The 26,736-nt window shown below is 53.1% G+C and overlaps 2 protein-coding genes and 1 non-coding gene across 3 annotated transcripts in view; 2 read left to right on the top strand and 1 right to left on the bottom strand.

Moving 5' to 3' along the window:
* The window catches only part of AAMP (angio associated migratory cell protein), a 205,728-nt gene that overhangs the window by 58,987 nt on the left and 120,005 nt on the right, over positions 1–26,736 (bottom strand). The window lies entirely within an intron of this gene.
* Positions 1,050–26,035, top strand: PNKD (PNKD metallo-beta-lactamase domain containing). Its single transcript, XM_050751281.1, has 9 exons — positions 1,050–1,302; positions 18,818–18,933; positions 19,053–19,165; positions 19,732–19,790; positions 20,540–20,632; positions 20,990–21,153; positions 22,487–22,573; positions 23,703–23,818; positions 24,056–26,035. The coding sequence occupies exons 1-9, from the start codon at positions 1,139–1,141 to the stop codon at positions 24,227–24,229; spliced, it is 1,086 nt and encodes a 361-aa protein (XP_050607238.1). The 5' UTR covers positions 1,050–1,138; the 3' UTR covers positions 24,230–26,035.
* Positions 7,023–7,123, top strand: LOC126933318 (small nucleolar RNA U13). Its single transcript, XR_007718553.1, has one exon. It is a non-coding gene; the product is annotated as a small nucleolar RNA U13 (small nucleolar RNA).

Below are 26,736 nucleotides of genomic sequence, written 5' to 3'. Positions count from 1 at the left end.
GTCTCGAACTCCTGACCTCAGGTGATCCGCCCCTCCGCCCTTGGCCTCCCAAAGTGCTGGGATTACAGGCGTGAGCCACTGAGCCTGGCTGAGCTTGACTCTTTAGAGCATTTCCTTCCCTTCCTGTCCTGGGACAGAGCTAGGGCTGGAGCCAAAACGAGCCCAGCCCTGGCTCCTGTGCCTAAATTTGTAGATTTCACCACCACCACGCATGCCTTCACACCTACTTGCATTCCAGGGACCTTAACAACTTCTAGAATCCATCAGGAGGGCAGCAGTGAGGGAGCTGGGAACGGTGATGTGGAAATCGCCCTGGGTTTGGGAGTGGGAATGCCCCAGCCCTAGGCCCCACTGTGCCACCCATGGCTACATATTCTAGGTCATGTTGCTCCCCCAGAGCTTGTGTGGCCTCTTCCTATCCTTCAGGGCAGGACTTAAATGTCATCTGCTGGGAAGGCCCTCCCCATCTAAGCTGGCCCTCTCTGTGCTCCATATCATTGCTCCCTCCTTGACTTCCTTTCACAATTTATCACGCGCATATGTATGTGTGTGCATAAACAGATATAATTTTGTTTGCTTGCTTATTTGGTTCGTCTCCTCACTGGATTCCGGACTGTGGGCTCCAGGAATGCAGACGCTGTGCCTTTGACCCTTGCATCCGCCTCAGAGCCTGGCAGAGTGCCAAGTACATAGGAGAAGCTAGAAAAGTAATTCGGCGAATGAATAAAACCATGAATGGCAGCTGCCCCAGATGATCTCTCAGGTTTCTGCCAGCTGAGAAACTGTAGCAGTGCCCTGGACGGGGAGGCGGGCGGGGCGAACTACGAGCTCCGACCTGCTCCCAGGGTTCAGGCGACTGGGGACCCCGATCAGCGCAGGCTCGCGGCCCGCTGTGGCCCCGCCTCCTGGCCGCCAGCCGGGGGCGGAGCCAGGCCGCCCCCCAAGCCGGTGGCCTTGGGGGTACTCGCCCCGCTGGAGGTGGTGAGGGGGCGGGTCCAAAGCAGAGGTCAATGGGCGGGGCGGGGCCACAACGCCCCCACGCCCCCAGCCTGCCTGCAGGTTCCCCGCGGGGGGCCGGGGCCGGGCCGTTGGCTAGCAACGCCCAGCTCCGCCCGGCTGGCGCGCGCCTGCCCCCAGCATGGCTTGGCAGGGCTGGCCCGCGCCGTGGCAGTGGGTCGCCGGCTGCTGGCTCCTCCTCGTCCTTGTCCTCGTCCTACTTGTGAGCCCCCGCGGCTGCCGAGTGCGGCGGGGCCTCCGCGGCCTGCTCATGGCGCACAGCCAGCGGCTGCTCTTCCGAATCGGGTTAGTGCCCGGGGTCCGAAGCGTGCCAGCTCGGGAGGCGGGCGCGCTGGGAGAGGGGACTGGGAGGCGCGGGCCGGAGCTGGGGGTGGGCGTGGCGGTTAGGACGGGGCTTGGTCTGAGGGAAGAGGGATCGAGGAGACGGATTGGAGAAGCCACTGAGTTGGGGGGTCTGAGGGAGTTGGGGGGCTGGAGAATAGGGATAAGCTGGGGAAGGAGGATCGGAGAGGCGGGCCAGGGTGGCCACGTAAGGAGGCGTGAGAGAACATCTGGAGAAAAGTGCCACAGAAGGGGCTGGAGACCAGGAAGCTGGACCGGAGGATAGTGCAGTAGCCAGGGCTGGGAAGACAGTCCCTGTCCAGGGGTAAGGTCAGCAGATGCCCGGGCTCCGATGGCAAGTGCCGGAGAGAAGGAATGCCTCCCACCGTCTGACATTTAAAACCGCCAACTCCTTCCGTATGTCCTTGTCCCACTCCCCAGCACCCAACTTCTCACCAGTCAAGTTAGGTTCTTCTGTCCCAAGCAAGGGTCTCAACCCTGTTGGATTCCAGCATGTCCCTTTCCTTCTAACCACAGCCTGGCCCTAGTGGAAGCCCCAGGCTGTGAAATCTGACCCAACTGACTCTGCCCACTTTTCCAGTGATTTGTCTCCATGGACCCTCCCCCGCTCACTCTGCCCTCCTGCCTCCCTCTACCCCTTCCTTCCTGGCCCCAGGGGAGGGTGGTGATAGCAAGCACTGTTCAGACCCAGGGACGCTGAGAGGCAGGGAAGAAGACAGGCCTCCGAGGGCCTCTGTCCCCTTCCTACTACCAGCCTGGCCATGGGTCAGGACCTCAAGCCCCAGTTTAGGGACAGTAATGTTGGGGATGGGAATTGTGAGAGCACTGGCCACAGGCCAGGTTGTGGGGAGAGCCCAAGCCTGGGAATTTCCTGAGCTTCCGAGCAGACATTGTGCAACTCACCCTCTCCTCCCCAGACCACCCACACACCCAGAAGCTTTAGGCCCAGGATTCCACTCACAGTCTAAGAAGCGGAGATATAAAGGCTTCAGTGGACGGGAAAACTAGAAAAACATGGTGCTGGAGGGTGGGCTGGGGATCTTGTGTTTGTGCCTTTTGGAGCATTCACATCTCTAATATCCTAAACCTTGGTCACCGTTTAGATAATGCGCCAAGTAAGTTACCATTGCTCTGCATATTGCATTAAAATAATGAGACTGAAAAATATCTAGGCCAGGCGTGGTGGCTCATGCCTGTAATCCCAACACTTTGGGAGGCTGAGGCGGGTGGCTGGCTCACCTGAGGTCAGGAGTTCGAGACCAGCCTGGCCAACATGGTGAAACCCCATCTCTACTAAAAATACAAACATTACCTGGGCATGGTGGTGAGCATCTGTAATCCCAGCTACTCAGGAGGCTGAGGCAGAAGAATCGCTTAAAGCTGGGAGGCAGAGGTTGCAGTGAGCCGAGATCGCGCCATTTCACTCAGGCCTGGGCAGCAGAGCGAGACTCCGTCTCAAAAAAAAAAAAAGAAAAAGAAAAAGAAAATCCCCAAATATGAAGGTATCTAAATAATCTTCTTTTTTTTCTTTTTTTGAGACGGAGTTTCACTCTGTTGCCCAGGCTGGAATGCAATAGCGTGATCTTTGCATGGTGAAACGGGGTTTCACCATGTTTGTCAGGCTGGTTGCGAACTCCTGACCTCATGATCTGCCCGCCTCGGCCTCCCAAAGTGCTGGGATTATAGGCATGAGCCACCACACCTGGCCTTTTTTTTTTTTTTTTTTTTTTTTTTGAGACGGACTCTTGCTCTGTACCCTAGGCTGGAGTGGTGTAGTGGCACAATCTCAGCTCACCGCAACCTCCACCTCCCAGGTTCAAGCAATTCTCCTGCCTCAGCCTACTGAGTAGCTGGGACTACAGGCACTCACCACCACACCTGGCTAATTTTTGTATTTTCGGTAGAGATGCGGTTTCACCATGTTGGTCAGGCTGGTCTTGAACTCCCGACATCATGATCTGCCCACCTCGGCCTCCCAAAGTGCTGGGATTACAGGCAGGAGCCACTATACCCAGCCTATATTTGGGATTTTTAATGGAAACATTTTCTCCCCATAAAATTTCTGGGAATTTTACAGTCTTATCTGGGGAAAGATATTTAAATCTACTTCTAGCTTTCAAAATTAGTAAGTTTGAGGTCATACAAATGGCCTGAGGAAGTGGAAAATAGAAGTTTCCATAAGGAACTGGAATCAGAATTCCTGAGATCAGAATGCCAGAATCACTATCTCAGAATCTTGAGGGTATGGGTATGCCTGGAAATTGGGACTTGGGATTTTACAGATCTCCAAAACTAGAATCATTGGAGAGCTTCTTCAAAATGCGGTATTTCTACAGGCTTTTCTGTGTCTGGATTTCAAGGTTGCTTTGGAATCCACTCTTCACATTTGCAGATTTCCAGACCTTGCTCCTCATAGTGTGGGAAACAGTCAGTCCGGTCCCCAGGGGGAGAAGCTGCTGGCTGCTGGGAGGGAAAGGGGATATTTGCAGGAAACTCTAGGGTGGAAATGGGCAGGTGTTGGTGCTAGGGGTGTCTCCAGGAAGGATGGGGAGGGAGGGGGAACGGGATGGGAGAGGACATGGTGGAGAGGGGGAGGGCACATGCGCTACCAACCTGAAGGTGTGGCTGGGAGGATCACAAATAGAGGATTCTACTGGGGGTGGAAAGGAAATGATGGAAACACCAGGCTCACCGGGAGGAGAGCTGTTGGCCATATTATCATTAATAATCAGCATCCCTGGTGTGTGGCCATTTTATAAAAGGCTTTCCTTAACCATAACTACAATTGTCTTAGGATGAGGATAACTGAGCACAGTGGCCACAGGCGAACCTGATGTGAGACACATGCATTTGGGGCTCTGTGGCGCCTGGGAGACAGTGTGGATAGTAGCTAAGCACATAGCATGTGGGGTCGAACAAATCTGCTTTTGCATCCTATCTTTGTTGCTTAGTAGCCATGTGACCTTGGACAAGTAACTTCTCTGTGCCTTAGTTGTTTGCATCTATAAAATGGGGTTGGGGATGCCTACCTCATAGGGCTCCTATGAAGATCAAATGAAACCGCACCTAAAATACACAGGGCCTGGCTCAAAGAGAGTGTTCAGGAAATGTTAGCAAGTGTTCCTGCTGTAACCTGGAGTTGGGTGGGAGAGGATGCATGGCCCTGTGTCCTTCCGGAGCTTCCTTACATAACTCCACCCCTGTCTTCCAAGCCTGTCCTACTCACCACCCAGCAGGAAACTCCACATCCCTTCATTCAGCCAGGGAACACCCAGCTGCCCTGGGTAAGGACTGTGGGGTCCCAGATATGAACAGGTTCTGATCACTGTTCTGCAGGGAAGGAGAAAGCACATGCGAACACATATAAGCAAGGGCCCGGCCAGGCGCAGTGACTCAAGCCTGTAATTCCAGCACTTTGGGAGGCCAAGGTGGGTGGATCACGAGGTCAGGAGGTCTCCCCATCTCTACTAAAAATACAAAAAATTAGCCGGTCCTGGTGGCAGGCACCTGTAGTCCCAGCTACTTGGGAGGCTGAGGCAGGAGAATGGTGTGAACCTGGAAGGCGGAGCTTGCAGTGAGCCGAGATTGCACCACTGCACTCCAGCCTGGGCGACAGAGCAAGACTCCATCTCAAAAAAAAAAAAAAAAAATGGGGGGCCCAAACCCAGGAGGAGGCAGGGCACGGCAAGCTCCCCAGAAGCAGCACGATACACCTGGGGAGTCGGATCAGGAATGTGGGACTCGCCCGTGTGTGCCCCCTGCTTCATGCCTCAGTTGTCCTTTTGCCTTCTTAGGGGTAGTTGTGGGGATTTTGCAGAACAGAGTCTTGAGGAAAGCCTCTGTCTGCAGAGGGGAGACGGATAGGACACAAGCAGGTCTGCGAGTGTCTTGCAGAGCCAAGGAGGTGGGTAGCAGCTGGCCTGTGGGGAAAGCCAGTCCTAGTGACAGCCTTCCCTCCTAGACCAAGCCCCCCTCCATTCCGAGGCGTAGAAGGTCCTTCCTGACCCTCGCAACCCTCCCTGGGATGGACCTAGCTTGCTCTGCTTCTGCAAGAGGAAAGCCCTTATCTGGGGCCAATGAGTCCCACTGGCTTGATTTCAAGAGTGGCAGGAGCCTGATGGGAGGGACCTTGAGTGAATCCTCCCAGCTGCCGAATGAGGCCAGGTAGATGAGCTGGGCTATCCACATCGCAGCCTGGCAGGAGGGGAGCAGGATCCTTTTCTTTTCTGGGGCCTGTGGGACCTTGGAGAGCTATGGCCAGAGCACCCACAGCAGCCTCATGCCTCCCTGCTGCTCTCTGCTCTCCCCACTGACACAGCTTCCCCCTGCTGCCTGGTTAGTCTTCAAAGTGTGGCTCTGAGCCAGTGTCCACTTCTGCAAGCCACACTGCCAACATAATGGAGCCACGCCCCTCACCTAGGCCTTTGCAGCCCTCCCACACCCCCTACAGACCTGCCCAGTTTCATCTCCCCCAGGCCTGAGCTGTTCCTGCACTTCCGTCTGACCTGTCCTGCCTTCCTTCCTCCCTTACATCTCTACTGTCAAATTCTGTTGCATCTTCAAAACTCACCTTCAAAGGTACCCAGAATCTGAACACTTCTCCCTGCCTCCACTGCCACCACCCTGGGCCAGCCAGGAGAATCGCTTGAATGAACCCAGGAGGCAGAGGTTGCAGTGACCCGAGATTGCGCTATTGCACTCCAGCCTGGGTGATAAGAGTGAAACTCCATCTCAAAAAAAAAAAAAAAAAGGCCGGGCGCGGTGGCTCAAGCCTGTAATCCCAGTACTTTGGGAGGCCGAGGCGGGTGGATCACGAAGTCAGGAGATCGAGACCATCCTGGCTAACATGGTGAAACCCCGTCTCTACTAAAAATACAAAAAAAAAAACTAGCCGGGCGTGGTGGCGGGCGCCTGTAGTCCCAGCTACTCGGAGGCTGAGGCAGGAGAATGGCGTAAACCCGGGAGGCGGAGCTTGCAGTGAGCGAGATCGCGCCACTGCACTCCAGCCTGGGTGACACAGCGAGACTCCGTCTCAAAAAAAAAAAAAAAAAAAAAAAAAAAAAAAGAAACTGTTATTTAATTCAGGAATGGATTACTTCTCTGCTCAAACTCCTCCAGCGATTTCCCACCTCTCTCATGAGGTCCAAGTCTGTTCGAAGAATGGCTTCAGGGCCCTCTGTGACCTGCCCATCCCTACCACATCTTTTAGCGCCCTTCAGCCTGCTCCTCTGCCTCAGCCACAGCTGGTGGCCTCTCCACGGTGCTTCAGTCCTAGCGGAGAGGTCTGGGCTAATTCTGTCTCTGCCTGTTGTAATCCCAGGCCTCAAATACACCAAGACACCCCTCCCTTCAGGCCTTTCTGTGACTCCGCATGGCTTGCTGCCTCACTTCCTTCAGTTCTCTGCTCAAATTTTGCCTTATATGAGAGCCCTGCCCTGACCACCCCACATAAACATAGCACCACCCGCACCCCTGCACCCTGTCCCCTCTCCGGCTTTATGTTCCCCTAGTTCACATCACCATGGGACACACTACATGTTGATTGTTCTTCTCCCCCAACCAGAATGTGGCTACACAGGGGGAGAAGCTTTGTTAAAGACTGTATCCCAGATTCCAGAACAGTGCCTGGCACCTAGGTGGCCCTTACTAAATGCCTCTGAATGGTCCTATTTTAATTCCTAAGTATGATTGGGTTTTCACACGCATAGGTAACATGCGCATCCCTCAAACCTTGTGGTGATGTCAGCACGGTATCCGTCTGATGTGAAAGAAAAAAAAAGTTTCTGAATGAATGCATGCATGTGTGAATAAATGAATGAAAAGCTTGGCTCAGGTGCCCTTTTCTCCACGAAGCCTTCCCAGCCTCCTCAGTCAAAATGAACCTCTTGTCTCCAGACTGCCCCCGGCACTATCTTCCCTCTTCGAGCTTCCCGTGCGCATTCTTGCTTGTACTGGAGTTAGGTGTTCATGGATCGGACTTCCTGGCTGCTTTCTGTGTTCCTAAGGGGCCTTGGGGCCGGGTGTAGTGGCTCACACCTGTAATCCCAGCACTTTGGCAGGCCAAGGCGAGCGGATTCTTGAGGCCAAGAGTTTGAGACCAGCCTGGCCAACATGGCAAAACCCCATCTCTACTAAAAGATACAAAAATTAACTGGGCATGGTCGTGCACCCCTGTAATCCCAGCTACTCGGGAGGCTGAGGCAGGAGAATCGCTTCAACCCGGGAGGCGGAGCTTGCAGTGAGCGGAGACCACGCCACTGCACTCCAGCCTGGATGACAGAGCGAGACTCTGTGTCAAAACAATCAAACAAAAACTAAGGTGCCTTGGAGCAGACCCCGGCTCCACTAGAACCCTGTGTCCTTGGTGGCCCTCTGGGACCCTCAGGCCTAGCCCAGGGAGCAGGATTGAATCAGGAAAGCCTGGGATTGGGATGAGTGAGGAGAGAAGGAGAAAGTCACAAGAAACAAACCAAAACTAAACAAAGCCCAGAGCCCTTGGCGGGCAGGTGGCCTGGAATTACACCCATGGAGAGAGAACTAGCTAAGGCCTCCCAGCCAGGGCTGAGACACCATGGAGAGGCCACCAGCTCTTACTGTGCTTCTGGTTCTAGCCAAGAGCCCCCTTCGTCAGTGACAGATGGGTGTCCTCTGGAGAGGGCTGTGAAGTCTGGGGAAGAACCCATCCAGGGATGGGTAGGACGATGGCAGACCCTGACCCGGGGATCTCCTGTTTTGACCGCGGAGCAGCCCTGTCCCTCTCCTGGGCGTGAGGAAGTCCCCCCGCCCCCAGGCATGCTGGCAGCTTCGGGAAACCCTCACCCTCAAGGGCCTTTTAGCTGTCTCGTTATCTTCTTCCGTTTCCTCAGTTTTGAGAATGCACAAAATATGGAGCTGCTCTCTACGTTCCTGAGGGGCCTCGGAGCAGACCTTGGGTCCCATAGAACCCTGTGTCCTGGTGGCCCTCCAGGTCCCTCAGCTCTCAGACAGGCACTTTCAGTTCCGTTTCATTAGGAGTGCCCTGTCGGTGGTAAGATGCAGAGCCTGGGCAGTCTGGGTCCTGAGGACACGAAGGGAGAAGGCAGAACAGTCCCCGGCCAGAGGCCCCACCAGCCTGAGCTTGTCCGTTGGGTCCCAGTGGAGTCTGGGGCCCTGTGGGATCGGGGGGCCATTTAGCCGATACAGGAGGAAGGGAGGAGCCAAGGCAGGTGACCCTGGCAATAAGGGCTTTCCAGGTCATTCTGTGGGAGGCAGAGCCCCCTTTATGCTGCTCCCCTGCCCTCCACCCTCCCTCCTACTCCCCCTGGCCTGAGGCCAGCCCTGGGCCCAGCTGGGACAGAGGCTTGAAAACCTCAGGCTTCTCTCAGGGCTGCCCAGGATGGTGAAATGGCCCTATGGAGGAGAGAAGAAGAGCTTCATTGTGTGTTTTCCACTGTGTGTCAGAGGGAGGGGCATCTGGGGGGGCAGTGGCTCACTGTCCCCAGTTGTCACACATGGCCTCCCATGGGGCTGGAGGCTCACATTCAGATACCAGAGACACCAACTGCTGGCTCACTGAGGCAAGGAGTGGAAGGTGCACTTTGACCCTACACTGGAGGTGCTGGCACTGTCTGCAGCTGTAACCCCACAAGGAGGGTCCCTCGGGGCAGCTGCCACTTACCCAGGCTGGCTGCTCCCCACCTTGCAGAATGGCTTTTCTGCCTCCCACCTAAGTCCTAGAGGACCAATTAGGAAACTTTATCTTCTTTTTGGTGAGGTGATGATGGGTAGTTCCTGGCCCCAGAACTGCTGAATCAAAATCTAGGAAGAGGGAGGGAGAGAAGAAGGTCAGAATCTTCTTTTTTAACCAGCACCCCTAGATCATTCTAATATAGATGGGCCAAGGCCCATCAGTATTTTCTTGTGAGTCACATAACAAGCATCAGTATTTTCTTGTGAGTCACATAAACTTACTGGTCCAGGCTGCGGGGGAGCACTCAATTTGACAGAAAGGGAAACTGAGGTTAGGGGAGTGAGTTCCTGCTTCTTGCCTCCAGCAAAAGAAGAAGCCGTATCTCTGGTAATGGCTTAGGAAACCAGGGGCCATAACATGGGGCAGTGACATCCTGGGAAGGTGGAGCAGGGGATTGAAGACAGAAGGGCACAGGTTCTGGCTGGGCATGGTGGCTCATGCCTGTAATCTCAGCACTTTGGGAGGCCGAGGTGGGTGGATCACTTGAGGTCATGAGTTCGAGACCAGCCTGGCCAACATAGTGAAACCCGTCTCTACTAAAAATACAAAAAAATTAGCTGGGTATGGTGGCAGGCACTTGTAATCCCAGTTACTTTGGGAGGCTGAGGCAGGAGAATCACTTGAACCCAGGAGGCAGAGGTTGCAGTGAACTGAGATCGTGCCATTGCACTCCAGCCTGGGCAACAAGAGCAAAGCTCTGTCTCAAGAAGAAAAAAAAAAAAAAAAACCCAAAAAATATACATGATTGATTTGCATGCTTTTTTTTTTTTTTTTTTTTTTTTTTTTTTTGAGGCAGTCTCACTCTTTCACTCAGGCTGGAGTGCAGTGGCACGATCTTGGCTCACTGCAACCTCTGCCTGCCAGGTTCAAGCAGTTCTCCTGCCTCAGCCTCTGAAGTAGCTGGAATTACAGGCACGCGCCACCATGCCTGGCTAATTTTTGTGTTTTCAGTAGAGACGGGATTTCACCATATTGGTCAGGCTGGTCTTCAGCTCCTGACCTCAGGTGATCCACTTGCCTCGGCCTCCCAAAGCGCTGGGATTACGGGTGTGAGCCACCGCACCCAGCCATGCTTTTGTATTTTTAATGAATATTGTCATATTGTTTTCTCTGCAGTATGTCTCAGCATAACGATGCATGCTTGAGCTTTGTGAATGTTGAAACCTGTTGCTCTAGATCATGTGTTTCCCTTGCTGTGCAGTTTTCCAAGGTCTGAATATGTTGGAATTTATTTGTACATTTCGCTGGTGGCAGTCATTTAGGGGGTTTCTGTCCTTTCATTCTTGGGAGCACGGGATTATCCTTGGGCAGTACAGGAAGGGAGGGGGCAGCAACTCCTGTGGTCTCAGTTTCCAGAAGGCCTGACTGGAAGTTGGACATTTGTTCATAAGCAGTGAGGAGCCACCGAAGACTTTCGAGCAGGTGCAAGCCTCAGCAAAATGCGGCGCTTTAGGAACTTCTTTTTGCCTGTGGTTTGCAGTTTGGGTCGGAGGTAGAGAGACCCTAGGTGAGTTTCCAGGGCCTGTTCCCACAGGTGAGGCTGCGATGGGGGGCAGTGGATGGCAAAATTGAGAGGGATCCTGTTTTGGTTGCATATGCCAGGGAGAAGGCTAAATGCAACTGCAAGGACAGGGGCCCTTTCCCAGAAAGAGAAGGAGCAGGACGGGGAGCTGACTGTGGGGATTGTCACTCGCCAACTCTGCAGGCAGATGGAGGAAGCGCCTGAGCTAAGTGGCTTAGAGAGTCCTGTGGAAGCCCTTGGCAGGGCGGGGCACAGGGCTGGGGAGAGCCACTAGGTCCTCAGGCTGTTCTCCCCTTCCCTTCCTCCTTCCCCGCCTCAGCCCTGCCTTCTCCTGCTTTGCCCAAAGATCAAGACCTCAGGCCAGCAAGGACTGCAACCTGTCCCTAGCCCACATCCAAGCCAGGCACAGATCTCCCATCCCTCTGCCACCCTACCCTCTCCACCTCCAGCACCCTCTCTAGTCCAGACCCCTGTCTCTCTCCCACCTGGATGACTCAGCACCTCCTGCCCCTTTTCTCCACCCAGCAGCCCAGTGAGCTCTCAGAAAGGGAGTCTGATCCTGTGCACCCTGTTCTAACGCCCACCAGCCATTTTCCACTCTCTGCACGGCCTGGCTTCTGCCCACCTCACTGACCCCTTCTCCAGCACTGTTGGTCCCTCCAGCCCTGCCTAGAGACTCCGAGGCCTCCTGGCAATTCCTAAAATTCCACACTCCTCCTGCCTTGGTGCCACATCACCCAGAACCGTCCATGCCGCTGGCTCGGTCTTGCAGTTTCCAGCATGAATGTCACCCTCTGGGCACAAGGCCTTCCCTGGGCACCCTGTCTATAGTAGGGCCTCTTCCCTTCCGGCCACTCTTTTCCACCCCCAGCCATAGTTAACTGGCAGTTTGCTGACTAATCCAGTTTCTGGTTTAATGTCTGTTGGCCCTCCCTTTCCCCACGTTACAAGCTCCCCGAAGGCAGCGCCCCTTCTGCCGTGTTTCTGCTGTCTCCACTGTGTCCATCTTGCACAGTATTTGCCAAATACAGTGAGTGACAGGGAGGGGCCTTGTTTACTGCGGCTTCTTGGTGCACAGTCCCTGCCCCCACAGATCTTGTCCTTTGTTAGGGACAGAACCTGGGCACATGTAGTCAGCATTTAGTAAGCGGAGGCAGGGAGCTTATCACCCCTCCCAGATGTGCATGACCCTGCTTTAGCAGCTGGGAGGACTGCCTGGCTGAATTTGGGAAGGAAACAACAATTGCTAAACATCTTCCACCCGCGAGGCTCTCGGCTGAGTGCTTTACATTAGTTTTCTTATTTTAGGCACTTAATCTTCGCACAGTCCTTCGGGGTAAGTCACAGCATTGCCATGTTATCGATGAGGAACCTCATCTGTGAAACTCATGACTTGCCCAAAGTCACAGAGTCAACAGGGGCCAGGCTATGATGGGAGCCTGGATCTTTCTGTTGCCAGAGCCTCTGCTCTTTCTATAAGCCCATGTAGCGAGAAATAAAGACAGGAACGGGACTCAGGCATTGGTGCAAGGTGGTGTCTGTCAGAGGAAAGGGTGATTTTATTTAATTTTATTTTTTAACTTTTCATTTTGGGCCAGGCACTGTGGCTCACACCAATAATCCCTACGCTTTGGGAGGCCAAGGCAAGAGGATCACCTGAAGTCAGGAGTTCCAGACCAGCCTGGCCAACACGGTGAAACCCTGTCTCTACTAAAAATATAAAAATTAGCTGGGCATGGTGGCAGGCACCTGTAATCCCAGCTTCTAGGGAGGCTGAGGCAGGAGAATTGCTTAAACCTGGGAGATGGAGGTTGCAGTGAGCCAAGATCATGCCACTGCATTCCCCCGCCCGGGTGACAGAGCAAGATTCAGTCTAAAAACAAACAAACACAACTTTTCATTTTGAAATGATTTCAGACTTGTCAAAATACTACATAGCATTCCCATATGCCTCTCGCCCCTGAATACTGCCATCTTTCATAATCGCACTGTAGTCATCAAAACCAAGAAATTAACATAAATACTAGCCTATGAACTACTCTCAGAGCTTACTCAAATCCACCATTTTTCCCTGCTGTTGCCCTTTCTCTGATCTGCAATCCAGTCCAGGATCCCACGTTGCATTTATCTCCTGGTCTCCTCCAGTCTGGGACAGTTTCTCAGTCTATCTTTTGTCTTGTCCATACATTTGAAGAGTAGAGCCTGGGCAACATAGTGAGACCTCATCTCTACTAAAAATGTAAAAAAATTAACTGGCACGCACCTGTAGTCCCAACTACTCAGGAGGCTGAGGTGGGAGGATCGCTTGAGCCCAGGAGATTAAGGCTGCAGTGAGCTATGGATCATAACACCGCACTCTGACTTGGGCGACAGAGCAAGTCCCAAAAAAGAATTCGAGATTTGCATTTTTGGCACAAATACCACAGAAGTGATCTTGTGCCCTCCTTGGTACATCATACCAAGAGGCAAATGATGTCTATATATTGTTACTGGTGAGATTAACTTTGATCACTGGCTTAAGGTGGAGTCAGCCAGGTTTCTATGGTCTTTATAATTAGTGGTTATTTTGTGAAGCAGATACTTTGAGATTATGCAGATATCCTCTTTCACTCTTTCTCATCGTACTTGGGTGATTTGACTAGGGTCTCCAGGTGTTAGAACGTGCTCTTGTGTATTAGAAACTCTCAGTGTTAGCCTGGAAGCGAATCAAGACATCTTCTCTTCAAAAAAAAAAATAACAAAAATAATTAGCTGGGTATGTCTGCTCATGCCTGTAGTCCCAGCTACTCGGGATACTGAGGTGCAAGAATCACTTGAACCCCAGCATTTCAGCCTTCAGTGAGCTGTGACTGAGCCACCACACTCCAGCCTGGCTGACAGAGCAAGATCCCATCTCTTTAAAAAAAAAAAAAAAAAAAAAAAAAAAAAGGCTGGATGCAGTGGCTTATGCCAGTAATCCCAGCACTTTGGGAGGCCAAGGCAGGCGGATCACCTGAGGTTGGGAGCTCGAGACCAGCCTGATCAACATGAAGAAACCCCATCTCTACTAAAAATACAAAAATAGCCAGGTGTGCTGTCGCATGCCTGTAATCCCAGCTACTTGGGAGGCTGAGGCAGGAGAATTGCTTGAACCTGGGAGGCGGAGGTTGCGGTGAGCCAAGATCATGCCATTGCACTCCAGCCTGGGCAACAAGAGTGAAGCTCCATTTGAAAAAAAAAAAAAAAATGTTAATCATGCTGTCTGTCCTACTAGATAGAATCTTCACAAAGACAGTGAGTTTGCCTTGCTCAGTGTGTGTTCAGTGCCTGGCCGATAGCAAGGATTCAGTAAATATTGTTGAAGAAATAAAAGTGTAACTTGGCCAAATCTAATTTAGAAATAAAACCAAAAAAAAGAAGGCCTACGAAAAAGGAACATAAAGACAAATAAAGGTTGGCAAAGCCTTTCAATCATGTGCCCAGATTGCCAGTCAATATAAACCCATGGGTACATAGAGCAGACAGTGCAGTGATTAAACTTTACCTAAATCATTTCTACAAATTGCCATGGAAACCTGCTTGGTTTTCACCCAACTGCTTGCGGACAAATCAGCTAGCTCTTCCCTAAGGGGTCTGAAGAGCGGCTGCACCTGCTCCCACATACAGTCAATCCTTGTAGAGACTTAGGGTCAGCCGGGCGCAATGGCTCACGTCTGTAATCCCAGCACTTTTGAGGCCAAGGCGGGTGGATCACGAGGTCAAGAGATCGAGACCATCCTGGCCAACATGGTGAAACCCTGTCTTTACTTAAAAAAAAAAAAAAATAGCCAGGCATGGTGGCAGATGCCTGTAGTCCCAGCTACTCAGGAGGCTGAGGCAGGAGAATGGCATGAACCTGGGAGGCAGCGCTTGCAGTGAGCCAAGATCGCACCACCACACTCCAGCCTGGGCGACAGAGCAAGACTCTGTCTCAAAAAAAAAAAAAATAGTTGGGAAAAAATAGTCATTAAAAATACTAAAATATGAAGCTTTTTTTCTTGTATGATCTGTTTTGACCTGTTATGTTTTTAATTTGCTATTGAATGTAATTCTAAGTGAGAAGCATTTAAATTATTAGCAGGAATTTTCCATTTGCTTAATACTGTGCAATGCTTGTTTTAAATACAAATATAAGAACATTTAACTCCTGTAGAATCACAGAAACTACATAATTAATATTTCTTAGCTTATACATGGATATATATATTTAGTTCTTACCAGGACAGGGTCTCCTCTGTCACTCAGAGTGGAGTGAAGTGGTGCAAACATGGCTCACTGCAGCCTTGACCTCCTGGGCTCAAGTGATCCTCCCACCTAAGCCTCCCAAGTAGCTAGGACCACAGGTGCGTGCCACCATGCCTGGTTAATTTTTGCATTTTTAGTAGAGATGGGGTCTCACCATGTTGCCCAGTCTGGTCTCAAACTCTTGGGCTCAAGCACTTCTCCCGTCACTGCCTCCCAAAGTGCTGGGATTACAGGCATGAGTCACCACACCTGGCCTTCAGTTCGTTGTTTTTTTTTTTTTTTTTTTCAGATGGAGTTTCACTGTTGTTGCCCAGGCTGGAGTGCAATGGCGTGATCTTGGCTCACCGCAACCTCCGCCTCCCAGGTTCAAACGATTCTCCTGCCTCACCCTCCTGAGTAGCTGGGATTACAGGTCCCCACTACCACACCCTGTTAATTTTTGTACTTTTAATAGAGATGGGGTTTCACCATGTTGGCCAGGCCAGTCTCCAATTCCTGACCTCAAGTGATCTACCAGCCTCTGCCTTCCAAAGAGCTGGGATTACAGGCGTGTGCCACTGCGCCGGGCCTTCAATTCTTTTTTTTTTTTTTTTTTTTGAGATGGAGTCTCACTCTGTCACCCAGACTGGAGTGCAGTGGCGCAATCTCGGCTCACTGCAACCTCAGCCTCCCGAGTAGCTAGGATCACAGGTACCTGCCACCACGCCCAACTAATTTTTGTAGTTTTAGTTGAGATGGGGTTTCACCATCTTGGCCAGGCTGGTCTTGAACTCCTGACCTCGTGATCCACCTGCCTCGGCCTCCCAAAGTTCTGAGATTACAGGCATGAGCCACCGCGCCCGGCTTTCAATTCTTAATATGTGCACATTCTGCCAGCACTGTTGGCTTGCCAGTTAATAAGGAAGGATGGAAAGGAAAAGGATGGATTGGTTACCCTATCTTCCCCTTCCTTTCTGTATCGCTATTTGCAGTATAAGTGTGTGGATAACACAAAAGCAAGAAAGGATGCAGCAGAATTCCTTGATCATTCGTGTTTCTTAGAACACTTCTGTCTTCTTTGTGCACTTGAAGCACATTCTAGTTTGAACTGAAAGCTTGGCCTCTTGGGTCAGTCATAGGTGTGCACTCACCTTGTACTCGCTTTGAGTCCTGTTGAACTCCCATGCATTGTGGGTCCCCCAGATCTGTGTGCTCACAGGCATTGCAGACTCTGTACAGGTATGGTAAGTGAGGAACGGAGCACACTCACTGTATGTGTCTCCTGCTCCCTGCACGTCCCACTGTCCTATCAGGCTCCACTTACAAGACACAAGGTCAGACCGGGCGCGGTGGCTCAAGCCTGTAATCCCAGCACTTTGGGAGGCCGAGACAGGCGGATCACGAGGTCAGGAGATGGAGACCATCCTGGCTAACACAGTGAAACCCCATCTCTACTAAAAAAGACAAAAAACTAGCCGGGCGAGGTGGCGGGCGCCTGTAGTCCCAGCTACTCGGGAGGCTGAGGTAGGAGAATGGCGTGTACCCAGGAGGCGGAGCTTGCAGTGAGCTGAGATCCGGCCACTGCACTCCAGCCTGGGCAAGAGAGCGAGACTCTGCCTCAAAAAAAAAAAAAAAAAAAACAAGACACAAGGTCAAAGATAAAATCATTAAGAATTTCAGGGTCTGGCCGGGCGCGGTGGCTCAAGCCTGTAATCCCAGCACTTTGGGAGGCTGAGACGGGCAGATCACGAGGTCAGGAGATGGAGACCATCCTGGCTAACAGGGTGAAACCCCGTCTCTACTAAAAAATACAAAAAACTAGCTGGGCGTGGTGGTGGGCGCCTGTAGTCCCAGCTACTTGGGAGGCTGAGGCAGGAGAATGGCGTGAACCTAGGAGGCGGAGCTTGCAGTGAGGTGAGATCCGGCCACCGCACTCCGGCCTGGGTGACAGAGCGAGACTCCGTCTCAAAAAAAAAAAAAAAAAAAGAATTTCAGGGTCAGGCACGGTGGCTCATGCCTGTAATCCCAGCATTTTAGGAGGCCAACGTGGGTGGATCATGAGGTCAAGAGATTGAGACCATCCTGGCCAACATGGTGAAACCCTGTCTCTACTAAAAATTCAAAAATTAGCTGGGCATGGTGGTGGGCACCTGTAGTTCCAGCTACTCGGGAGGCTGAGGCAGGAGAATCACCTGAACCTGGGAGGCAGAGGTTGCAATCAGCTGAGATCACGCCACTGCACCCCTGCCTGATGACAGAGTGAGACTCCCTCTCAAAAAAAAAAAAAAGTATTTCAGGCTCAGCCAGGCGCAGTGGCTCATACCTGTAATCCCAGCACTTTGAGAGGCCGAGGCAGGTGGATCACCCAAGGTCAGGAGTTTGAGACCAACCTGGCCAACGTGGCAAAACCCTGTCTCTACTAAAAATACAAAAAATTAGCCAGGCATGGTGGTGTGCACCTATAATCCCACCTACTCGGGAGGCTGAGGCAGGAAAATCGCTTGAACCTGGGAGGCAGAGGTTGCAGTGAGCCGAGACTGCGCCACTGCACTCCAGTCTGAGCAACAGAGCAAGACTCTGTTTCAAAAAAAAAAAAAAAAAAAAAAGAGAATTTCAGGCTGGACACAGTGGCTCACACCTGTGATCCCAACACTTTGGAAGGCCAAGACAAGAGGATTAGTTGAGCCCAGGAGTTTGAGACCAGCCTAGGCAACAAATTGAGACCCCATCTCTACATCTACAAAAAAGATAATTGGGATTATAGGCATGCACCACCACCACACCCAGCTAATTTTTGTATTTTTAGTACAGATGGGGTTTCACCATGTTGGTCAGGCTGGTCTCAAACTCCTGACCTCAGGTTATCCGCCTGCCTTGGCCACGCAAAGTGCTGGGATTACAGGCGTAAGATACTGCACCCAGCCTCAGATGATTTTTTTTTTTTTTTTTTTTTTTTTGAGACAGGGGTCTTGTTTTGTCACCCAGGCTAGAGTGCAGTGGTGCAATCATGGCTTACTGTAGCTTCGACTTCCTGGGCTCAAGCAATCCTCCTGCTTCAGCTACCTGAGTAGCTGGGACCACAGGCATGTGCTACCACACCCAGCTATTCTTTTTTTTTTTTTGTAGAGACCCTATAGGGTACAGTGTTGCCCAGGCTGGTCTCGAACTTCTGGGCTCAAGTGATCCTCTCTCCTTCCCTCCCAAGGTGCTGGAATTACAGGCGTGAGCCACTTAACCCAACCTTCCTCCGATGATTAGGATGCATGCTAAAGTTTGACCACCACTGCTCTTTCTGAAATATTTTTCCTACCTCATTTCAGCCTCCTAATTCCTACTCCCTCTTCCCTGCAAAGGTTACTTCATCAGGGGTGCTAGACCCTGGGCTAGATTAAAAAAGACATAAACAAAGAGATCCAAGTCTTTCTTTTTTTTAGATGGAGACTTGCTCTTCACCTGCTGGAGTGCAGTGATGTGATCTTGGCTTACTGCAACCTCTGCCTCTGAAGTTCAGCAATTCTCCTGCCTCAGCCTCCTGAGTAGCTAGGACTACAGGTGTGCGCCACCACACCCGGCTACTTTTTATATTTTTAGTAGAGATGGAGTTTTCCCATGTTGGCCAGGCTGATCTCGAACTCCTGACCTCAGGTGATCCACCTTCCTCGGCCTCCCAAAGAGCTGGGATTACAGGTGTGAGCCACCGCACCCAGCCTTTCCAATTCTCTTCTGTGAGTTACTCAGTTCACATCTCCCTGATAGATTGCAAGTTCTAGGTGTGTCCGTCTCATTCTCCATCTTGTCATGAGTGCTAAGCAGGGCAAACAGTAGGCACTTAATAAGTGAGGGTGGAATTGCATTGGCTCATGGGGTGACCAAAGGAATGGAGATGTGGGGCCTGCAAGCATCACGAAGGGGTCTAGAGGAGCTAGGGAGAAAGGCTAACCATAGGCCACCCACTCACTCTCTAGGTACAGCCTGTACACCCGCACCTGGCTCGGGTACCTCTTCTACCGACAGCAGCTACGCCGGGCTCGGAATCGCTACCCTAAAGGCCACTCGAAAACCCAGCCCCGCCTCTTCAATGGTGAGCTCTGATTGCCCCTGGCCAGCATCCCCCATTCTGTGCCCCCACCCTCATACTCCCCTTCACATACCCTGGGCTCCCTGCCTATTACCCTGCCCACAGCCCATCTCTGTCCCCAGGAGTGAAGGTGCTTCCCATCCCTGTCCTCTCGGACAACTACAGCTACCTCATCATCGACACCCAGGCCCAGCTGGCTGTGGCTGTGGACCCTTCAGACCCTCGCGCTGTGCAGGTGAGGGGAGGGCAGGGAGCAGGGGGTGCCTGGGGTCACCTTGGGGACTGGCAGTTTCCCCTTGCTAGAGAGGGCTGACCCTTGTCTGTCTGCCCATGAGATATATCCCATATGCTCCATGTTCACACGTGCACGTGCACACACATGGCCTGGGGGAGGGAGGTACAGGGCATGGCTGGGTAGAAGGGGAGAGCAGCAGTGGGGGATGCAGAGCCAGAGGGCTGGGGGTGTTGGCCCAGGACTGTGGGTCTAGTGAGTTTCCAGGCTGGCTTTCACTCCCACTGGCCCCCTTCAGACCCTCTTTATTTCTGTTACCTCTGTCTGTCAGTATCTGGGTCTCTCTGTCTTTCCCTCCCATTCCTTATTTCTCTGTGTCTGTCCCTCTGCCTCCATGTGCCCCGTGCTTCACACTCCTGGATCTCTCCCCTCCAGCCCCATCCCCTCCCTCCGCTTCATCTCTCCATCCTCTCCTCTCCTCTCCACCAGCACCCACACTCCTGACTCCTGCTGCTTTAAGTGTCCCTTGCATCCTGCTCCCCAGTCTCCAAACCTCCTCTCTCCCGCAGGCTTCCATTGAAAAGGAAGGGGTCACCTTGGTCGCCATTCTCTGTACTCACAAGCACTGGTAAGGGGCTCCCGTCTTCCCTGGCCCACCCTTGTCCAGCTGGGCTTGCCAGGACTGGGCCCAGTGAGGACGGCCGGGGCCGGAAGTCAAGAAGTCAGTACAGGCCGGCACCCACCTTCCTCGTGAAGTCACCTGGACAGCAGCGGGGAGGGAGGAAAGGGGACAGTCTCCCACCACTCCATTTATCGAGCTTCTGAAGCCCCAGAGGAGGGCAGGGCAGTCATTTCTCTTTCATTTCATGGGCATGTATTAGATACCTACTGCACACTGGGCATGGGCAAAAGTTATGACTCTTCCATCAAGGAAATTCTGAGACCAATAGGGGAGATAGCCCTGTATCAAAGTACGTAACAGCGGAGGCAAGAGGGTTGGGAGTTCAAGCCCAACCTGGGCAACATAGTGAGACCTTGTCTTCACAAAAGAAGCATGTAATATTCAGGTAGCAGTTGGCAACAGGGTACAGGGATGGGAGGCCCAGGTACAGTGTGATCAGATCCACTTGGAGAATTGAAAGATGATGACCTGAGCTGAGAGTCCAGGAAGATCAGCTGGCATTGGCCAGCTTGAGTTGTTGGGGGCAATGTTCTGAGCAAGGGAACAACTTGAACAAAGGCCTAGAGGTGTGGACAACTTGCTCAGTCCAGAAGCCACAGCCCCAGCACCTAAAGGCCTGGAGATGCTGTGGGAAAGAGGGGGGCTTAGGTACAGTCGCCCCTTGAAGCCCCCTGCCTGTCTCTGCCATCCTGCAGGGACCACAGTGGAGGGAACCGTGACCTCAGCCGGCGGCACCGGGACTGTCGGGTGTACGGGAGCCCTCAGGACGGCATCCCCTACCTCACCCAGTAAGTCCCTGACCTAGGCAAGGTCCTAGGCCCCTTCCATGGGCCCTTTCCCCCACCCCCAGCCTTCAGTGAAGTGTTTCAGGGGTATCAACAGGTGGATCTTTGCCAGTGCCCTTCCTGGCCCAATCCCTGCCTATCTGAAGACTGGCACCGCCCATCCTCCAATTGATCCAGGCTTAGTCCCCAAAAGAGGAAAGGGGGAGTGTTCGGACGTGAGACCCTGGGCATTGGGGTATCTGCTTTTGTATGGGAGCCCACCCTCTTGTGAATCACCCAGCCCCTTGGGCCTGGGATGGGGACAGGGATCAGCATGGCACAGATCCAGTACCTTCTCTCCCCTACTCCCTTGTTCCCCAGTCCCCTGTGTCATCAAGATGTGGTCAGCGTGGGACGGCTTCAGATCCGGGCCCTGGCTACACCTGGCCACACACAAGGCCACCTGGTCTACCTACTGGATGGGGAGCCGTACAAGGGTCCCTCCTGCCTCTTCTCAGGGGACCTTCTCTTCCTCTCTGGCTGTGGTGAGTCCCCCTGAAAGAGAGAGGAACTGGGAGAGGAGGGAGAGACAGAAGCCAGGGCAGCCACAGTCCCATGGAGAGCACTGAAGCCTTAGTTTTAGCACAGATGTTGCCATGGCAGTTACTTCCATCTGTGTTACTCAGACTGGTTTTAATCCTTGAGACTTCCCTTGGGGTGCCTTGGGAGGCTGAGGCAGGAGGATCACTTGAGGCCAGGAGTTGGAGACCAGACTGGGCAAAATAGCAAGACTGTCTCTACAAAAAAATTTTAAAATAGGCCAGGCACAGTGGCTCATGCCTGTAATCCCAGCACTTTGGGAGGCTGAGGTGGGAGGATCACCTGAGGTCAGGAGTTCAAAACCAGCCTGGTCAACATGGTGAAACACCGTCTCTACTAAAAGTACAAAAATTAGCCAGGCATGGTGGTGCGTGCCTGTAATCCCAGCTACTAGGGAGGCTGAGGGCAGGAGAACTGCTTGAACCTGGGAGGTAGAGGTTGCAGTGAGCTGAGATCGCGCCACTGCACTCCAATCTGGAAGACAGAGCAAGACTCTGTCACACACACACACAAAAATTAAATAGTATAAATACTATAGGCCAGGAGCAGTGACTCAGGCCTGTAATCTCAGAACTCTGGGAGGCCAAAGCAGGTGGACTGCTTGAGCCCAGGAGTTCAAGACCAGCTTGGGCAATGAGGTGAAACCCCGTCTCTACAAAAAATACAAAAATTAGCCAGGTTTGGTGATGAGCCCAGGAATTTAAGGTTGCAGTGAGCTGTGATTGTGCCACTGCACTGCAGCCTGGGCAACAATGAGACTCTGTCTCAAAAATAAAAAAGACTTGCTCCAGCTGTTGGACAGAATGAGAGAATGCAGGGAATTAGTTTCCCCTGGGTGGAGCCTGGTTCTCTGATACAGTGACTGGCAGAACTAGGTTATGAAAAGTTTAGAACCGCTAGGTGAGGGGGTGGGTGAGGATCACAAGTCCCAGGCTGCATGGAATCCCAAAGGGCAGCCTAGGCGAAGAAGTGTTCTGCAGGAAAGCAGCCCTGCGTCTACCAAGCCTGGGGCCTGCAACCTGAAGGTTCTGCAGCCCCTCCCTTCAGGTGTCACTGTGTGCAACGGAGGCCTCAGATGGGCTTGGTTAGGGGTGACCAGTTGGGCTCAGTTCCCAGTGAGAAGGAAGGAATAGATGCCTGGGGTGGGCCTGGCAAGGGCACGGTCAGGGTTGGTGGCCAACCAGAGCATTGCAAGCTGGTTCCCACCTGTCTGGGTGTGCCTTATGCCGTATCGTGTTACCCTGGCGCCTTGTGACATACCCTCCAACCCCCACCCAGGACGGACCTTTGAGGGCAACGCAGAGACCATGCTGAGCTCACTGGACACTGTGCTGGGGCTAGGGGATGACACCCTGCTGTGGCCTGGTGAGACACCCCTTTACTACTCCCTATCCCAAGGGCCTTCCCAGCCCCTCACTCCCCTAGAAAGCAGGCCAGCCCAGTTCCTGGCCCAGAAGCGACATAGCTACACCTCCAGGGGTAGGGGCAGAGTTCTGGCCTCCCTTCCTCCTGGAGTGCTGGCTCCATAACACCTCTGCTTCTCACACTACCTTCCCCTGCCAGCCAGCCTTCAGCCTCTTGGGAGCCCTGCAGGCCCCAGGGCATTCCAGAGAGATGTCTAATTGTTCACAGCCCAAGCCCAGAACAGAAAATAGCCTTTTTTTAATCTGAGGAAAAGTCAGTAAATGCACTCTGCATGTAACCATTGCCTTGTAGTGCATGAAAACATTCACAGGGCCGGGCGCGGTGGCTCAAGCCTGTAATCCCAGCACTTTGGGAGGCCGAGACGGGTGGATCACGAGGTCAGGAGATCGAGACCATCCTGGCTAACACGGTGAAACCCCGTCTCTACTAAAAAATACAAAAAACTAGCCGGGCAAGGTGGCGGGCGCCTGTAGTCCCAGCTACTCGGGAGGCTGAGGCAGGAGAATGGCGTGAACCCCGGAGGCGGAGCTTGCAGTGAGCTGAGATCCAGCCACTGTACTCCAGCCTGGGCGGCAGAGCGAGACTCCGTCTCAAAAAAAAAAAAAAAAAGAAAACATTCACAGATCTCTGTTAATCCTTAACAAGTGCTTTCTGTGCACCTAACACATACCACGCTCTGTTCTAGGCACCAGGAACACAGCAGGTACATCTGTGTCTGGTGGCATCAGTGTTCTCTCCACTTGCCAAATGAGAAAATGGTGCCTCAGAGAGGTGCCATGACTAGACTGAGCTCACACACTAGGCAGTGGTGGAGTCAGGGCCAGATGCAGGCCTGCCAGCTCCAGGTCTAGTGGTTTTTCCCCCGGAACCATTGCCACTTTTCCACCCGTGGCTGACTTGTGCCCGCAGTTAGAGAAGCAGCTCCTGGAGATTGGGGTTTTCCTGGAAGTGCTGCCCTTGTCCCTGGTGGTCGGGTGCCCATCGGCCTGGACCTGGGGCAGGGAAGACTGTTCTGACCGTCCCACCAATCTCTCTCTGCTCTGCGTCTCACCCCCGTGGCTGTCGGTAGGTCATGAGTATGCGGAGGAGAACCTGGGCTTTGCAGGCGTGGTGGAGCCCGAGAACCTGGCCCGGGAGAGGAAGATGCAGTGGGTGCAGCGGCAGCGGCTGGAGCGCAAGGGCACGGTAAGGGACTCGGAGTCCAGGAGGAGCTGTGTGGGCAGGCACTCAGCCCCAACGGGAACCCATCCATGCTGACCCCACGCCTGCGAGCACCTCCCCAAAGCTCTGACCTGTTTGGTCCATGGGCCCTCAAGTCAGAACTCCTGAACTCCAGGATGCGGCAGGGGTGGGGTCAGGCTTCTCCGTCTTGGGTCCATTTCCCAGCTTCTCTCCACCAAACCTGGTTCCTCTCGCCCACAGTGCCCGTCTACCCTGGGAGAGGAGCGCTCCTACAACCCATTCCTGAGGACCCACTGCCTGGCACTACAGGAGGCTCTGGGGCCGGGGCCGGGCCCCGCTGGGGATGATGACTGCTCCCGGGCCCAGCTGCTGGAAGAGCTCCGCCGGCTGAAGGACATGCACAAGAGCAAGTGATGCCCCCAGCGCCTCCAGCCCAGCCACCCACACCTCACCATCCTTCTCATCACTAACACCACCACCTCCATCGGCGCCCAAGCGGGCATCATCCCCCACACTGCTCAGGGGAGGGGAGGCACCAGGCGATGAGACTGTGAAGCCAAGAGAAGGGGGCCGGTCGGAGGCTGCGAACCCCACAGCGCGAGGCTGCCTCATCAACGGCGAGAGGAAAGGAGGGGTCTCGGGACATCTCCAGACCCTACCAACTGGGAGAGTCCCCTCCTTCCCTACTCCTGGGATGGCAGCAAGGACATGGGGGCTGCTGTTAGCTTCTCTGTCGGGAGGCCTCATCTCACTGTAGCCCTGGAACCCAGGGCAGAGGGCCCACGAAGGTGGAGTCCATCTTGCCCTTCCCCAATCCAGGGTTGGGAAAGAAGCTCAGCCTCTCACAGTGGCCTCAAGTGTGATGCCTTGCAAAAGCACCACTCAGAGGGGCAGCTGGACTCTGGTGTCCTGAGACTCTGCCCTCCTCCCACAGCCTCCCTGCCCCACCCATCCCTGCAAAGTCATTTTTCAGACAGAACCATTCCTAAGAACACTGAAGGGCTGGAAGGTTGGCTGGCCACTCTCTGCCTCAGTGGCCTCCCTACAGCCTGGAAGAAGGAGGGTCCTGGTTGCCAAGGAAACCTCCTCATTGAGCTAAGAAGACACTGGAGTCTGGAGTGTGGAGCCCCACAGTCTTGCAGGTCACACACTCTTCTTGTACATCTGGCCTGGTCATGCCCGCTGGCCTCTGCCCCTGCCCTGGGTCAAAAGGGCCCCTCCTTGCCAGGGGAGAGACAGCCACGGTCTTCTTTGGCAGCTGTGGTTTTCTCACTTCGGCCCATGTTCTTAGGCGCATCTGCCTGCCTTCCTCCATCTAACTAATCTCTCCTGCTTTATCCGCAGCCGTTTTCTTCTTTGAGTTAGTAAAGATCTATTCTGTAACCTGACACTCATCTGGCCCTCTGCGGTTTGCCGGCCACATTCCCTTGTGATTTCCCACTGGCCCCCACCCAGCTGGGAGGAGGGGCTCTGATGTGCAGATTGGAAATCAGAAGGCTGTGAGCAGAGCACGGGAGTGCATGGCAGCTCTGGGCCCCAGGCCTGGCCCGGCCCCTCTGCTTACTCCACCTCCAGCTCAGCTGTTCCTCTACTCTTAGGTCCAGATCCCTTTGGAGCCACAGCGAGGAACCCTGTGGTCCTCAGGCAGGTGTACCTTGGGTCAGCCAGGAGCCCTCTTTTACTGTTTTAAAGCCTGCTCTCGGGCTCTGCTCACCTCTGGTGACCCTCCAAGATGCCCCTGCCCTCAGTTTCCCCTCATGATCCGGCCTCTGCCCGCCTCTCCAGCCGCAGCCTCTAGTGCACTTTAGCAATACCACCAGACTAGTTAGAGTTCCCCACTCACCAAGCAAGACATGCAGTTTCATGCCTCTGTGCCTTCGCTCACGCTGTTTCTTCCGACTGGAATGCCTTCCCCTGCTCCTCCTGCCTTGTCTGCCTGGCAAGTACCTGTTCGTCTCTCATGATCCCCTCAAAGGCCCCCTCCTCCAGGAAGGCAACCCCTGTGCCCCTCCCCTCCAGGCTACCTCTGCACTTTGTCAATGCTTCTCCTGTGGCACTTATCACACTGTATTTTACTTGTTTACATGTTTGTCTCCCCTTCTAGACTGTGAATCCTTAAGGGCATGGACTGTATCTTATGCATCTCTGTATTTCTGCGCCTAGCACGGTGCCTAGCACACAGTAGGCGCTCAATAAATGTTGAATGAGTGAATGATTTAACCAAGACTTGATCATCCAACAGCTTGTCTTTGTGGCTACATGAGTGAAAACAGCAGAGAACTTTCTCGCAGTTTTCCCATCTCAGCCCCAGGCCTGCTAACTTGCAGTTAGGCACTTCAAGAGTTTTGATCAGAAATGATGCCCAAAGGCTGGGCGCGGGGGCTCACGCCTGTAATCCCAGCTCTTTGGGAGGCCGAGGTGGGCGGATCACAAGGTCAGGAGTTAGAGACCAGTCTGGCCAAAATAGTGAAACCCCATCTCTACTAAAAATACAAAAAAGTAGCCAGGCGTGGTGGCGGGAGCCTATAATCCTAGCTACTCAAGAGGCTGAGGCAGGAGAATGACGTGAACCCAGGAGGTGGAGGTTGCAGTGAGCCGAGATCGCGCCACTGCACTCCAGCCTGGGCAACAGGGTGAGACTCTGTCAAAAAAAAAAAAAAAAAAGAAAACAACTTTAAAAAAAGAGAAATTACGCCTAAAATATGTTCCTCCCAAGGCCCATGGGCATTTGTTCAGAGTTTACGATTGGCTTATCTCAGTGTTTCTGAAAGCTTGAGATACACAAGTGTACCACTGGCTGAAGTAGGGTGGCTGTACATGGCCACAGCACAGCAATCAATCGGACTTCAAGGACACGGCCTTGGCACTAGTGTGTCTTTAATGCCTTTGGAAAGAAAGACCCGGGATCCAGATTCATACTT

Source organism: Macaca thibetana, chromosome 12, assembly GCF_024542745.1.
Source record: "Macaca thibetana thibetana isolate TM-01 chromosome 12, ASM2454274v1, whole genome shotgun sequence".
Taxonomy (NCBI): domain Eukaryota; kingdom Metazoa; phylum Chordata; class Mammalia; order Primates; family Cercopithecidae; genus Macaca; species Macaca thibetana.
This window is presented reverse-complemented; position numbering and strand designations above follow the sequence as displayed.

What these genes read in the sequence shown, in the direction of transcription:
- PNKD (XM_050751281.1), top strand. Translation starts at nt 1,139, where the DNA reads ATGGCTTGGCAGGGCTGGCCCGCGCCGTGGCAGTGGGTCGCCGGCTGC. An exon ending in CCAGCCCCGCCTCTTCAATG is followed by an intron (nt 18,934 to 19,052) that starts GTGAGCTCTGAT and finishes CTCTGTCCCCAG; the next exon opens with GAGTGAAGGTGCTTCCCATC. An exon ending in CAGACCCTCGCGCTGTGCAG is followed by an intron (nt 19,166 to 19,731) that starts GTGAGGGGAGGG and finishes TCTCTCCCGCAG; the next exon opens with GCTTCCATTGAAAAGGAAGG.